At 38.7% G+C, this 14,551-nt stretch overlaps 1 protein-coding gene across 1 annotated transcript in view; it reads left to right on the forward strand.

The window, feature by feature from the left end:
- Window positions 1-14,551, forward strand: part of CTNND2 (catenin (cadherin-associated protein), delta 2) — a gene marked incomplete at its 5' end in the record, with an annotated part of 174,297 nt that overhangs the window by 39,074 nt on the left and 120,672 nt on the right. The window contains one exon of the mRNA XM_009877589.1: window positions 1,892-2,075. Coding sequence (XP_009875891.1) covers window positions 1,892-2,075 — 184 coding nt within the window. The remainder of the gene's footprint in view (window positions 1-1,891; window positions 2,076-14,551) is intronic.

The raw sequence follows: 14,551 nt of genomic DNA on the forward strand, positions 1-14,551 counted from the left end.
ATATCATGCATATAATTTATACGTATCTAGATAAATGTAAAAAAAAGAAAGGCAACCACATTGTTATTTGTACTCGCTAAACCCAGCAAAACACTAAGTATTTCAAGAATAGTAAATGTGCTAATAAAGTTTGCCAAGAACAGGTCATAAAAAAGTAAGTATGAATATGCTTATGAAGGTCTTTATTCCTTTAAATATGGTATTACTTTTCATAATGGCATTCAGAACAGAATGCAGACAAAGACTCTTGCCCTTTAAAGCAGCAATTCTTAAATGAAAAAATTAATGGCATTCTTATTTCTGCCTTTTTTTTTTTTTTGGTCTGTAGCTAAAACCTCTCGGTTTTTGCCTGTTTACCACAAACGGATTTTTTTTTTTATTAATATGCTAAGCAAAAATTTTACATTAAACTCCGTAACTGTCTTTGCATACAGTTCTATATAAAATAATTAAAGCATGAAATTGTATAACTGAAACAGTCTCCCCATAGAGGTAATTAATTTTAAAAGGAAACTTAAAAATGTAGGTTGATTCCTATTAATTACACCTCTCCTTCAAAACAACGAATGCTGAAGAAAGCCTTGAGCAAGTGATGTTCTTGCAGCATATATTTATAAATGTCTGAGTAAGGTCTTTAGCAGTTTCCTCCCACTGCCACTTGTTTGTTTTTTTCATAGTGTAATGTTCATATTTGTAACCTTGTCTGTACGATGCTGGTTCATGCTGGTTCAAGACTTGATAGCCATCAAGGCAAAACTCAGTTTTGCGGCTCAGGGTTAGACGAGGCTACAAGAAGGAAAGTGGGAAGGAGTAGGGTTGGACTCCAGAGGAGAGGATGTATGTCAAGTGGAGGGGGAGGAACAGGCAGGGTTGCTCTCCCAGCTGCTCCTGGGAGGACACTAGGCTGAAATAAAGACCACTGCTTCATCAGAAGCTCCAGCATCCCCCCAGCACTAGCAGCTGCCCAGCAGCAGTGGGCTTCTGGCGCAGCATGAAAATCAAATGTCCTTTTCCAGCAAATATACAAATATATACAAGGGAATGAAAAGCAGCATCTCTTTTTCCTCCAGCAATTTCTAGCCTGCTTTCTGTGTCATTTCTGTGTGGCTGTGCTCAGAAAGCTTCAGCTCTTGGTTATTCTTCCTTTTCTTTGGCACCTTATGAATTGTGTTAGGAGGGGTTTCTTGAAATTCCAGTGAAACTCCTTGTGACTTGCACCATCAAGCTTGTTTGTTCTGTGTAAAAGGGTAGTGTTCTGTAACTTCATATAGTAAAATACTTACAAAATAAAAAATGACTTGTTGAAGGCAGGAATAATGCCGTACTACTGCATTAAGTTTTTTGTTTGCTGTACCAACTAGCCTAGACATTTACTTTGATTACGTTGAAGATCACAGAGGTGAGGTTTTTTTCTCTCAATGCATATCTATCAACAGTGATAGTCTTAACATGAATCAGCACCTATTTTCTGCCATGGTTTTTATCAGTGTCATTTAGAAGGAAGAAAGGTGAAATCATAGAATCATAGAGCATTAGAATCATAGAATGGCCTAGGCTGGAAGGAACCTTAGTAATAACTCTTTCATTCCGCGTGCACTTTGCAACCTAAATATCATAAGATCATAATGAGCTTCTCAGTTTTTACTGGGAAAACTCTGAGAAATTTCCAGTGTTGCTGTGACTACTTGTTGCGTATCCAAAGCTGTATTCCCACTGCAACAGTGTGTAGATATCATTTAGCCCCATCTAAAACGTTGTCTTTTATTTTCTTGATAGGAACAGCTTTATTAAGCACACCAATGCTGTGAAATTTTTTGTTGCCTCTTTTTAAAAAAACCCAAAACTATTGAATCTTTATTTGTTAATTATTAGTTATTCGCTTTTTTTGTAGGAGTTCTCTGGAATCTATCTTCCTGTGATGCACTGAAAATGCCAATCATCCAAGATGCCCTCGCAGTGTTGACCAATGCAGTGATCATCCCTCACTCTGGATGGGAAAACTCTCCACTCCAGGATGATCATAAAATACAACTCCATTCATCACAGGTGCTGCGCAATGCCACTGGGTGCCTAAGGCGAGTACTGCGAAACATTTGCTTTCCCTTGATCATCTTGCTGTCGCTTGGATTGCTGTTTCTCATTCTTAGGCATCTGAAAACTAAATACTTGGTTTGTGTGTCAGCAAAGATGATGACTTTCAGTGCTGTAAAGTTGAAGTTGGAAATTAGTTAGAAAACGATCTCTGGAAGCGCTGCTATAGGTTTTCTTTTTTTCTTTTCATAGCAGTTTTGACCAATCTTCTCATCCAAGCTTGTATATTACAGATGTTTTTCTCCTTTGTCCCGTAGATTTTTCCCATTTCCCCAGTTGCTTAAGCGAAGTCAATATGTTCTCACTATTACGCTCAATTCAATCAGCATAAAAAGTAATGAAGATGTTCAAATAAAGTAACATGCCTTACGGGCTCCAGATGCCGTTGCTGGAGTTATGATAAATACATAAGGTAGATTTTTTCTGCTCTGTGAAGATGAGAAATGGATTTCAATACGAGACCAACCAATCCAGCATTATGCAACTAGAATACTTGAATAGATCTTTATCAAGTATGATATTAATTTGTGTTTATGTTTGTATGCCAAACTTGTATATGCAACGCTAAGGTGCACTTACATAGATAATATGCAATATGATCTGTCTGTTCCTAAAAATCACTGTAGTTGTGAGAATGAAAATAGAATGAGTAAGAAAAGTTTCAATTTTGTCAAAACTGAGAAAAGGACTGAGTCATAACAATTTCTGAATTCCAGTCCAGGTAGTTTTGTTGAAATATTTTAACATATTAGGCAAGTTCTTTTAAGCATTGATTTTTTTTCCTCCTTGTATACTGGAGATTTCGTAATCAATTAGTTAGTATCAATTAGTTAGTAATCAATTAGTTAGTTAGAAGTCAATTAGTTAGTATTTTCACATACAACACAGAAAAACTGTTAGGTGAATAGAATATATCAGTAATACATTCAGTATATACAGTATATCAGTAATGCAATCGGTAATGTTTTGTATGCTGCATCCAAAGCAGATGCCCATCAAAGAGCTAAATAAAAAAAGATAGGAGGCGAAGTAAAATAGCAGTTTTTTCGATAGCAAGAACCTTTTTGTGTTTATTCTGTCTCATCAAATGAAATGTCTCCCTTTCAGAAATAATATTTGAAACAATTAAGGGAAAATGTATTAATTGTTATTGACAGCTTATATGTAATTGGAAGAAGATGAAAGATAGAAGGTAGTTACTTCCATGTTGACATGTATTGGACTTAAATGCAGGTGAATGCCAGCTACATTGGGATATGTGACTGAAGCCAGGCATTTGTACTAGAGTTGTGCTGATTTTGAAAAAGTTTGATAGTATAATTGTATTGCATTGTGTTGAAATTGATAGAAGAAAGGTTGCTCAAATCACTATGACAGAAGTCATTCCATAAAGACCTATTATATGTCTCCCACTTCTGGTATTTAACCTTTCTCAGTTCATGAGCTGCTTCCGAAAGACGTGCCCGTTCCAAATTTGGGACTTTGCAGCGCCCCTTCCTTAAAAGGGTGTGCCCAGTGCTGGTCTCCCCACACTGTAAGCTCTGTCTTCCTGTTTAATATTTCCCAACTGCTCCTCAGGGACTGGTGTCCATCCCTGATCCTGCAAACCTCAGTTCTTCCTAGCTCATAGTTGATGGATTCATTGCACGTTGGTCTTGAAATCTTTTTTTTTTTTTTCTTTTGGGTGAACATATGTGCACACCCATTTGCAAACTGATGTGAGCTTACTGTAGCCTGCACTCTGGGTCAGCCTGAGGACTCGGGGCCACGTGGGAATGGTACGTTGCCTGATCTAACACACACTGCTTTGCAGCAAGGCTTACTACCAAGTGCTTGTTGCTATGCTGTCATAGCAGAATGGCTTCTGGTCAGCTCGTGCAAAATAAGCTCATATCTGCCTGCAAAAGACTGTGCATATTATAATTCTTGAATCCTTCTCAGGTAACTGTAATAGCAGCTCAAATGGCTCTCCTGAGCAGGTTGGTCTTCCTTATAAACCCAGGCCCTTCAACCACAGTATGGCTTTTTAATGTCTTTCTGATACCAAATTCTCTCTGTTTCCCAAATGCATCTGTCGTCTCTAACAGCTTCAGATATTTATTTGGCCTTCATCCCCCTTCTTTAGATAATTCATCCCACTTAGTCTGTGTGGATGCTCTTTGGCAGACCCAGAACATTTGGAGAAGGTTGAAATTACTTTTGCTTTACAACAGAAGGAACTTTGTTGTTTGCCTTCCCTCAGTCACTGTTGAAAATCTCTCTGAACAAAATGTCAAATTTAAGTTTGTGCAAGAGAGAAAAGTGTAAGCTGACCTCTGTGATAATGACTGAATTCTTCTGTTCAATTCATGAATGATAATGGGGCTGTAGGCTGAAGGAAACAGTGAGTGTCCGAAGGAAAAGATTAGAAAGCTCTGTGGACATGACTGGAGCAGCGCATGCTCTCTGCAGGCAGGATCTTAGCGAGCATTCCTTCAATACCCACCACCCCTCAGTGCGATCAGTGCTCACACTTTCTACTTGCAACTAGTAGCAAGCCTACTATTTCCATTTCAAGTTCTCAGTGGACAAAGGGAGGTAAATCAGGATGTAATGCTGTGCTGATAGTGTTGTGTTTACCTGGTAAATGGAAAGTCCTTTGTCATCTTCCGTGGGAGAATGATTTGTCTGTCCTCTGCTCTTTTCTTTTTCTGCTTTTACTAGAGCAAGTTTTTGAAGGGACACTGGTTAAAATTCAGTTGCATCAGCATTATCTGTGACGATGATCAGTATCATAGGAAAAGCAGAAGCATTCAGAATACTTGACAAATATTTCTGAATCTGTAACACTGACAGATTTTAGAGAAATCAGGTTGTATTACATAAGGCTTAATGCTAGCAAATATACTGGGAGGATTTGGGGATTTTTTTCAGTCTTCTGTGCCATTGGTTTTCTGATGCATTCACTGCTGGCAACTTTAAATAATATCTGAGAGATGCTGTAATATAATCTATTCCATATAAAATACTAGTAAGTAGTTTTCAATGGTTATTATGTAGGAATAGTCAGATCTTTGTTTTGTTTTTTCACTACAACATATAAATTGTTATTCTTTCTACTGATCTTCCTTTTCTTGCTTTCTAGATAAGGGTTTCCTGGGCTTTTTCAAGTAAAAAACTGCTTATTAACTAAATTTTTTACTGCTCTTATCTACTTATTCATTATCATTCTTAACCAAGTTCTTAAGTCTGCAACTCCAGTCACACAGAAATCCAGCTGAAATCAGTATGAAATATGAAAGACTGCAGCAACATAAGACCTTCTTTGCCTGTCCTTTTTTTTTCTTTTAAGATGTTATTTAGAAACTGCACTTTGCATAGTTTTATGATTTGAATAAAGAAAATATCTTTAATACGATATTGGACTAGTTTTACTTAAGATGAGTACTTTGAAATGGTTTAGATAATTCAGAGCACTAAGTACAGCATTATACCTGTCACTTACAAATTTATCCTTAGTATTCATCTTTCATAAATTGCTAGACCTCAGTGTGACATGTTAGAGTAATCACCCAATTTACTTGCCTCCCCACTGAGATACTAGTACTTTACTTCATTAAGCTCTGTGAAAGTTTGACTTTTTTTCCTTTTGGATGTCAGCAGTGACTGCTTTATTTGTGTTAGAAAAATAGTGTGTCTTTGATTTGTAGCTTCTGATTCATTTAAACTTATTAGAGAAAGTCAGGTGAAAACTGAATTGGAATCTCAGTTGTTTGTAGGTGGACTTACAATCCCCAATCTGAAATTTAAAAATCAACAGGAGATACACTGCATAATGTTGTCTTAACCTGAAGCGTCAAGCTTACTTATCACAAAACTACATCTGTGTCCAAAGACTATCTGAAAAAAATCCGGTCAAAAATCATTTCAAGAGTTTTCCTCATGTACAGTCTGGGACCTTGTGGGGGTTTTTCTCTGTGAATTTAAGATTATTTTAAGTTAACAGAATCTCATCTAAGGGCTTTAAAGAATTTTAAGAATTTAATAGTTTAAGATTCTAATCCACTTCTAGGTGTAAAATCACAAAATGCTATCTTTTCCTTTCTTCCATGTTCTATTTATATAATAAACTATGCAAAATGTTTTTTTCAAAAAGCCAAAAGCTTTCACTAGCTCATGTGTCACTGTTCATGGCCATATTCCTAGTCTTTCAACCACAAAACCAAAACAGGAAAACTCACAGGAAATTAATAGGAGTCAATCTGCTGTGGAAAATGTATTTCACCTTTTCAAGAAGCTGAAGGGTCCAGCCTAGAAAAAAGTCAGAAACCAATCTGGGAGGCCACAATGATTTCATCTCAGTTAGGCATAAAGTTGCAGAGGTGAATTTCTGCAAGATATGAAATTGTTCCTTATTGAACGTAGCAATCATTCAGAAATAAATGTAGCTGAAATAAAAAGCTAATGTTAAGATTCGAGGGGAGAGGGAGATTTTAGTATGAATAGATCAGTGTCCTCTGATTGCTGCTGTAATATTTTTACTCAGAAGATACTTGAGGGAATAGTACCAACAGAATTAAATGTGTAGCTGTGTCAGATACTTAAGCAATCCACTTTTTCTTCACAGTGCAGTTACTCCCACTTTGCATATTCGTGAACAAATTTATAAGGTTTATGCAAGGTCATACTGCATTAATTATAGCAGTGGTATTCAATAGCACTCTGAAGTTAATGCTTTTTCAGCATTTCTGATAAAAAGCATTACTTCAACTTATCAAATTGGATGCTACAAATTCCACATAGCTCTGGGAGATGATTCTGTGCTCAAGCTGATCAAAAACTTAACCAGAAATTTTGGTTTTAAACTCATGTTATGGAATGCCTTATGTATTTTACTTTGGTCTGAAATTCCAGAGAGTTTTTGCTCTCCTATACTTAAAAACATGTAACAAGCTTCGGTGGTGTGCCTTCTTCATCCATTATTTTATATGATAAGAAATGCTGAGCTGCTCTGCTTAAATCTGTAGTTACTCCTGATTTTTTGATTTTGCACTGAGGTAGTCAAAAAGCAATCTGTCAATATCTGTCATCATGTCAGCATTTAAAAACTATTATTTAAGTGATCCATGGGCAAACAAAGAAATTCATTCATATTTCAATGGGACTGCATGTTTGGATACAAATTATAAATATTGGACTTGTTTGTCAGAGTCTGATAATTTATATCCTAGCTTAAATTTAGTTCTAGGATCTTTTATTCTCTGTAGGATGAACATATGTGGGCTTTTTAGGGAAAAAGAACACAACCAGGTATCATACAGTTATAAATATTTACTTGTTCTATAGCAGTGTGTTTCCTGTATTTTACTAATTTACTGTTGCTGGAAATTATACATGCCTATATTCATTATACATGAATGTGCCTCAGTACCTTTGCTTTTGTCTTACGATATTCTTAGGCTCAGCAACGATGACAAAACTGTCAAGTGCTGCCTCTTAGGCTGCGTAGCTTATGGAGTACCCAGGCCTTGGATGAGGGATACTTTGAATGACTATTTTCCTAGCTTTTGGTTTGTTTAATTCCTTTCAGGTTGGATGCCTGCTATTAACTAGTGCCTAATGTGAAAATGAAATGTCTGCTTATATTTGCGTGATTAAGTAGTGTTAATTTACACTTCCTTTTGTGAGAGGTTTAAGCCACATGGATGTGAATGCTCCAAAGAATGTGAAATTGTTGTGTGAAAGGGCTTAGATTCAGTAGGTTTGATTTGTGGTTTGTTTGTTTTTTTTTCATTTGGGAACAGTTTTTTACATGGTAGTGACTGTTGGCTTGGCAGACACTGTAATAAAGTATGATCTGAATCTTGGTGGCCCGTGGACTTGATCAGAGCTGACTCTGAGCCCAGCGGTTTGTTTGGTTTTTTTTCATTTGGGAACAGTTTTTGTTTACATGGTAGTGACTGTTGGCTTGGCAGACACTGTAATAAAGTATGATCTGAATCTTGGTGGCCCGTGGACTTGATCAGAGCTGACTCTGAGCCCAGCGGACTATAACGGGCCTCCTTCGTGCTGGCTAGCTGCAGAGCTGAGTATCACAGTGGCACAGCTGTTTTCTTCCTGGGAAGAGCCTCCAAGCCCGTGTGGCATTCCGTGTATTTTGGAACATGTCAATGTGTCCAGGCAGTCTCTGTGTGGGAAGCTGAAGAGACAGAGAGAGTTCTGTCTCAGTTGTCTGGGCCCATTGGAAACAATCACAAGGGGCACAGGTGTCAGTGGAAACCAGAATCTGTAGACTGTGGGTGCTTTTCTGACTATCCAAAATCCTGGAATGGGTACTTTGAAAAACTAGTGTAGTCTGGATCCACAGAAAATATTGTTTGTCTCCGCGTGAGAGAAAAACTGATTGTGACAATTCTGTAGCACTGCTCATGGTTGTGGTGACTGATGATAGAGAGCAGTGTTTTATTTACCCAAAGAAGACGAGAAATGTGATCATCCAGAGGTTGTATGCCCACTCAATTCCGTCACAGATCATAAAATAATACACAGTAAATTTTAGGTTCTTTGATGCTTATCCCTTGATTTGTATATTGACTAGCTTTTCTCCTCTTAAAACTGCATTGCCAGACAATATGAAAAAGGAACATGAAGACACATGTCTCTGCATAGCGAGGGAAAGGCAGGGCATACTTCTGCATCTTTCCCTTATTGTCTTCTGGTAGACTGCTTCAGATCTGAATAAGCTTCCCCTAGGAGTGAGAAGATCATTTGGTCTTTTTTGCTCAGTCTGAGGATTTTCAGTAGAGATAACTGTTTGAAGTACGCTGAGCTTGCTTCATCCTTCTGGATAAGCCAGCCAACGTCACAGAATAACCATTTTATCAGCCCCTTTCAGAACGTTTTGGACATCATCACTTCAAGCACAAGAGTAGTTAATGCCAGCAGCTCAAGTTGAGCCAGTGCTCAAGTCTTTGCCTGCGCGAAGGCTTTGATGGCATTCCACATTTCTGCAAGTTGGTGTGCTACTGAGAGCTCCTGAGAAACACTCTCCGGTAACATCCCTCTAGCACTGAATCCCCACCACCTGCCATCCGACTTAGCCACACTTAGAAACTTTGTTACTTTTATCTGTTTTGCAAATATTCTCCCGGGAAGCCTCCTGATGAGGTAAATAAATAAATAAAAATACAGCTCTTGAGGGTGTGATGAAACAGGCAGCACACTGCCAAGCCTGCTTCGTTTACCGTCCACTCATGATGTCTAAGCCGGAGACTGAGAAGCAGCAGTTCATTTTTTGATGCCGTCTTCTGTGAAACTTTGCCCAGTGTTCTAATTACCACTACATACCTCCATAGAGGAGTTAATTTGGAGGTAAGTTGAGACTTTTGTAAAGACTGGAGTAAAAAGCATGGGATGCCCATTGCTAGTTCAGTTTCATCAGTTTTATCCAATTTGAATATTTCTGTGGACACGATGAGAACTAACACACAAGAAGAAGTGAGAGGACTCCAAGCGAGGGCAAGGTGATGCTGATTTCCAGCTATAGCTCACTGATGCTCACACAGCCTGGCAGACACTGCCTCAAAAAGCCAACAGTGGAACAAGATTCTGTCTAATACGGCAGGCAGGGTGGAAGATTTACCTCTTTAAAAATGAGTTTAAGATAGTAGAAGTTTGTGTGGTTTAGGGTCTTTTTCCCATTGCTTTCCCTAAATTAGCTTCATAGTGTATTTTCAACTACTAACTGTTGAGTAAGTTTCCTTTTGAAAGAAAACACATTCTTTTTCTTTTTTAAAAAAAAGTAACAATCCTCTGTTTTAACTGCATCTGCATGTACTATATAAAAATGTTTAACACCTGCCTGATAGTATTTTTAGCTAGGATTGCACTCTACATACAGAGGATTTTCGTGACAAAGTACTTCTGAAGTATTCATCCTAGTGTAGCTTTTTTACTTTCACAGCTCATTTCTTTTTGTCAGGTACTCATTTATTATAGTTAGTTCATTACAGCTGCAGCATTTTTTCTTGAAGGACAGTAGCATTGTGAAAAATCTCCTCCTTTTCCCCTGCTGTCATTCATCCATCTTTATATCTGATTTACTATGCACAGAAGTATACTTGGACAGTGTTTCAAAAGAGATTGTCTTTAAAGGGCACAGTCTAAGTATTGTATGTATACAAATGTGGGCTTGGTTGTTGGGGGTTTTTTAATCCCCTGATGGAATAAAAATACATAATAATATAGAAAACAAAAATATGTACCAAAAAAAACACATTAATTCCATCAGTTCACTTGCTATAGTTAATTTATGTTGAGGACATTTTTTTCAGCAGACTAGTCAGATTGATTGATTTTGGTTGATACCTGCTGTCTCTGGTTGCCAGAGTTCACACTAAGGAGTGTCTTCTAATCTATGCAAATAGAAGAAGATGCCCAATATTGCCTGTACTTTGGTAGCTACTTAGGTGTTGTAGTTACCTGCTCACAGTGGGGTTGCACTCCAGGCTGCTCAGGTGAGCACTTACTCAAATTTAGGAAGGAAGACACAGCTCTATTAACTTCACACTGAGGACAGTGGTGTAACCAGGATGATGTCTTCTATCCTGGACATCATCTGTCTTGAAAACAGTGCAGCAGAAGTATGTCCTGCCTTTCCTTCACTGTGCAGAGACGTGTTTTCGCGGTCCTCTTCTGTATTGCCTGGCAATACAAACAGGAGAAAAGCTAGTTGATATACAAATCCAGTGATGGACACTGAAGAACTGCCTTAGCCCACTGCTGGCACAGTCATGTCACCCTTCCCTGTCACTAGTTTGCAGATGTTGCAGAGGACCACTGGTCCACGTGTGGGCACAGCATCCGCTGGCAAAATCAGCCAAAGCGTGGCTGCTGCTGGAATGAACCAGAGGAAATGGGGAAGAGAGAAATTCACATGAACGATGGCATTTTTCTGAGCTGAAATCTTGCATGATTTACAGAAACGATGTGGGAATTTTTCATTGTTTTTACATGAGCAATGTGTTTTGCTGTTTTGGTTTGCCTTTACTTTTGAGAGGACTGATAATTCCATTTCTTGCCATCAGCTAGATTGTAGAAAAGTGAACTAAACCACCCTTTGGCAATCTGAACTAATACTGGATTTCCCAGAATTTTTTTTTTTTATTAAGGAGGTTCTTTGGAGGGGGGGAGGGGGGGGTGTTAGTCAAGAAAACCCAAGGTTAAGTAGGCAGCATCTCCACATCGGAGGAGTCCAGAGAATTCAATCACCTTCCTTTGATGGTTGACTTGTTTTAGCTTGCTTATTTAACTAGGCACCTAATGAAGTCCTGGTTGTTTAGAGGCATACTACTGCTGTATGTCACATTTGTGTATACACAGATGAGCTGTAAATAATCAGTTTCATTTACCATTTGCTCCTCCAAATGTATAGGTACTTCTAAATGCTTCAATAGTATTATTATTATCTATAATGAAAATATATCATTGCTTGCTAGTAAACCAGAGAGAAGAACATGTGTGCATCTGAGGGGGGTGTTATGTGTGTATATAGCTATGTATTTGGGTTTTTTGGTACTCTTTGGCCTGAATAACAGCATGGGAAAGTGAACTGCATTAGCACAAGTATTTTGTTCTAGAATCGTGGCTCCGCATATCATGAAACACATGGAAAGCATTAACTGATTAATTATCCCCCATAATTCCCCGACATATCTCTGTCTAGACTATAATGCATGCGGTACTGCTGCTGCCAGGGTTACATTTTGCTTGACCTTACAGCAGACATACAGTGTAATTACTAAATGGGGGCTAATTTATGTAAACAACTGTTAGGTTTTTTGTAATATGAGCCCTATCATTATGTTTTACTGCTAGTGGATGTGTGATGTAGTCAGCCATTCTTCAAGGGCTTGCGTAGATCATTATTGTAAATTATCTTTATGCTGTAATTTAGAGATTTAGAGTTTACAAAGTGCAAGTATTGTAATCCCTAGGTACAACTTATGCTTCCTCTCCTACAAGTATGTGAGAATTTTTAATTGATCATGCTTTAGCAAAGTAAATACATTTTAATTTGTCAAAGGCACTCAAATTATTTTCTAGCTAGTACACAGAGTTTGAGGGATGCTAGTATGAACCACTTATTATCAGATGTAAAAGGTAAAAACTAGTATGCAGAAACTAGAATATATTTAATGGTTTGATAACTGCCATATACTGGCCTTCATCCATCAAAAACCTTAGAGGCAGCTGCCACACAGTAAAAGTAATTGACTTCCGTTGCTCCATATAAGCCAACCTGACCTAAAGGCTCCCATTCTTAAATCAAGTGCAGGAATGTATTATGAGAGTAATAGTGAAACTCTCCACTAGTTTTCTTCTTGGATTCCAGTAATACCCATAGTATGTTTTCTTTCCTTCTTTCTCATTCGCAGAGAGAGAAAAAGAGATTGATCTTGTTTACAATGACATCTGAATAGCTGCGTTTTTCTCGGTGTAAGCATACAGTGGTTTTGGCAACGTAACTCTTGGCAAGCATCTAAGCTTATTCATTCCTTTCCTGCTAAATCATTTCACGTTTGCTTCTCTCTGTTGGAGGTCTGTCCTTGTGCTGTTTATTTTGTGAAACTCATATGTTCAGTAAAAAAAAAAAAAATTAGTAACCTATCAATAATAAATATTTGTTCATGCTCAAAATCTACGGAGAGAAACTAAACGGTTTCCGGCAGATGCCAGTTCAGAGTTTGCTCTGCTCTTTTCATAGTTCGTGTGAAATGAATTTAGTGGCCTCAGCACAATTCCTGCTACTTGTCTCCCTCAAAGCAATACTACTGTTATCAGTCCTTCATACCCAGGCAGGCAACAGGAATGATGTTGGCAGCAGAACTGGAGGGTTAGCTTGGAGCACTGGTAAGTGTGCCTGCGGCAGCTTGTCATCGTTACGTTTAGCCAGCAGTACACACTATTGCATTTGGTATAAACCTCCCGTGGGCCTGGACTATACATTTAGATTGTTACTCTCAACTGTAGTGACATACTTTCCATTTTAACTTCGGTTCTTAACTATACCTGCTTATGATTTGGTCGTTCCTAACAGCAACACCAATGTATCTGTGGCAGAAACAAATTTGATGGATTTTGAAGCCTCTGTGGAGCTTCTTCACAGGAGGAGGATGCTCACTATTTTTTTTTTTTTAAAGCTCAGTGAGAACTTGGGAACAAACCACCCAGTTGTACAGAAAAGCTAGAAATTAGGCAAAAGGCTCACTTGGGTAAACAAAAAGCTTTCTGAAGTGCAAAAAGAGACCAAGGAGTGGAGACCAGAACTACAAAGGAGCATGAAAAGCCTTGGTTCGGCACTTGGGGATCAAATGAGGAATATCAAAGCCCAGCTGGAGCTAACTGGGGACATAAAGGGTCACAGCAGGGAATTTTTACAGGCGTGTGAATCCTGAAAGCAGAAAGAAGTTGGGGGGGATGTGAGTCCATTGATGCAAGGGGAAAACAAATTCACTGGTGGACAAAAGGGAAAAGACTGAGGAACTCAGCACCTTTTGTGCCTCAGTCTTATCAGGCAAATGCTGCTCCTAGGCTCCTTTACATTTCAGCATGTTTTAGGAAGGAGAATCCAGCAACTGGCAAGCAGCAAGTTGAGGACTATTTGGAGAAAATACATTCAGATCTGTGAAACTGGATGAGATTTACCCAAGCGTACTGCGAAAGCTCAAACTGATCAATATGGTTGTGAGGTGCCTGTCAGGCTGGTGTTTGGGGGAAGTTTTTGAGGACCAGAGAAAGGCTAAAAATTCATCTGTCTTTGAGAAAAGGAAAGACAGTCTGCAACACTGCCTTTACCTCAAATCATGGGAAAAACGTGGAGTATAAGATTCTGGATTCCATTTCCAAACATTTGAAGGAGGAACAGTCAGCATGAATTTACCAGTGGCAGATCATGCGTAATGAGTAGGATTTCGTTCTGCGATCAAGTGTCTGACTCCGTGGATGAAAGAGCACTGGTGCAATATACTATCCTTTAATAAAGTGTTTTATCAGGAAAGGCTGGAAACCCTTTTGCTGAGCAGCATCCCTTTGGAAAAGGAGCTTGGGGTTACAGAGGACACGAAACTAAGTATCAGCCAACAATGTGTTCTTCTTATGCATGTGGCAAACTGGAATACATCTGTGGCCAGCAGGTCCTTGGAATATTTTCCCCCTTTACTCAGTACTGGTGTGGCCACCTCTGAAACACTGTCTTCACCTTTGGGTCCACACAGTTCAAAAGATGTTCAGAAACAGGAGAGGGTGCAGGGGAGAGGTTACAAGTTTCATCTTGGAAGGTTCAAACTGAACATTAGGCTTTACCAGGAAGATGGCACGACACTGGAACAGAGAGATTTGTGGGGTGTCCGTGCTTTGATGTCTTCAAGGCTCTCTGACAAAACCACTGACCTTGTCTCGTGTCGATAATCCTTCCTCAGGC

Source organism: Apaloderma vittatum, unplaced genomic scaffold (assembly GCF_000703405.1).
Source record: "Apaloderma vittatum isolate BGI_N311 unplaced genomic scaffold, ASM70340v1 scaffold6491, whole genome shotgun sequence".
NCBI lineage: Eukaryota > Metazoa > Chordata > Aves > Trogoniformes > Trogonidae > Apaloderma > Apaloderma vittatum.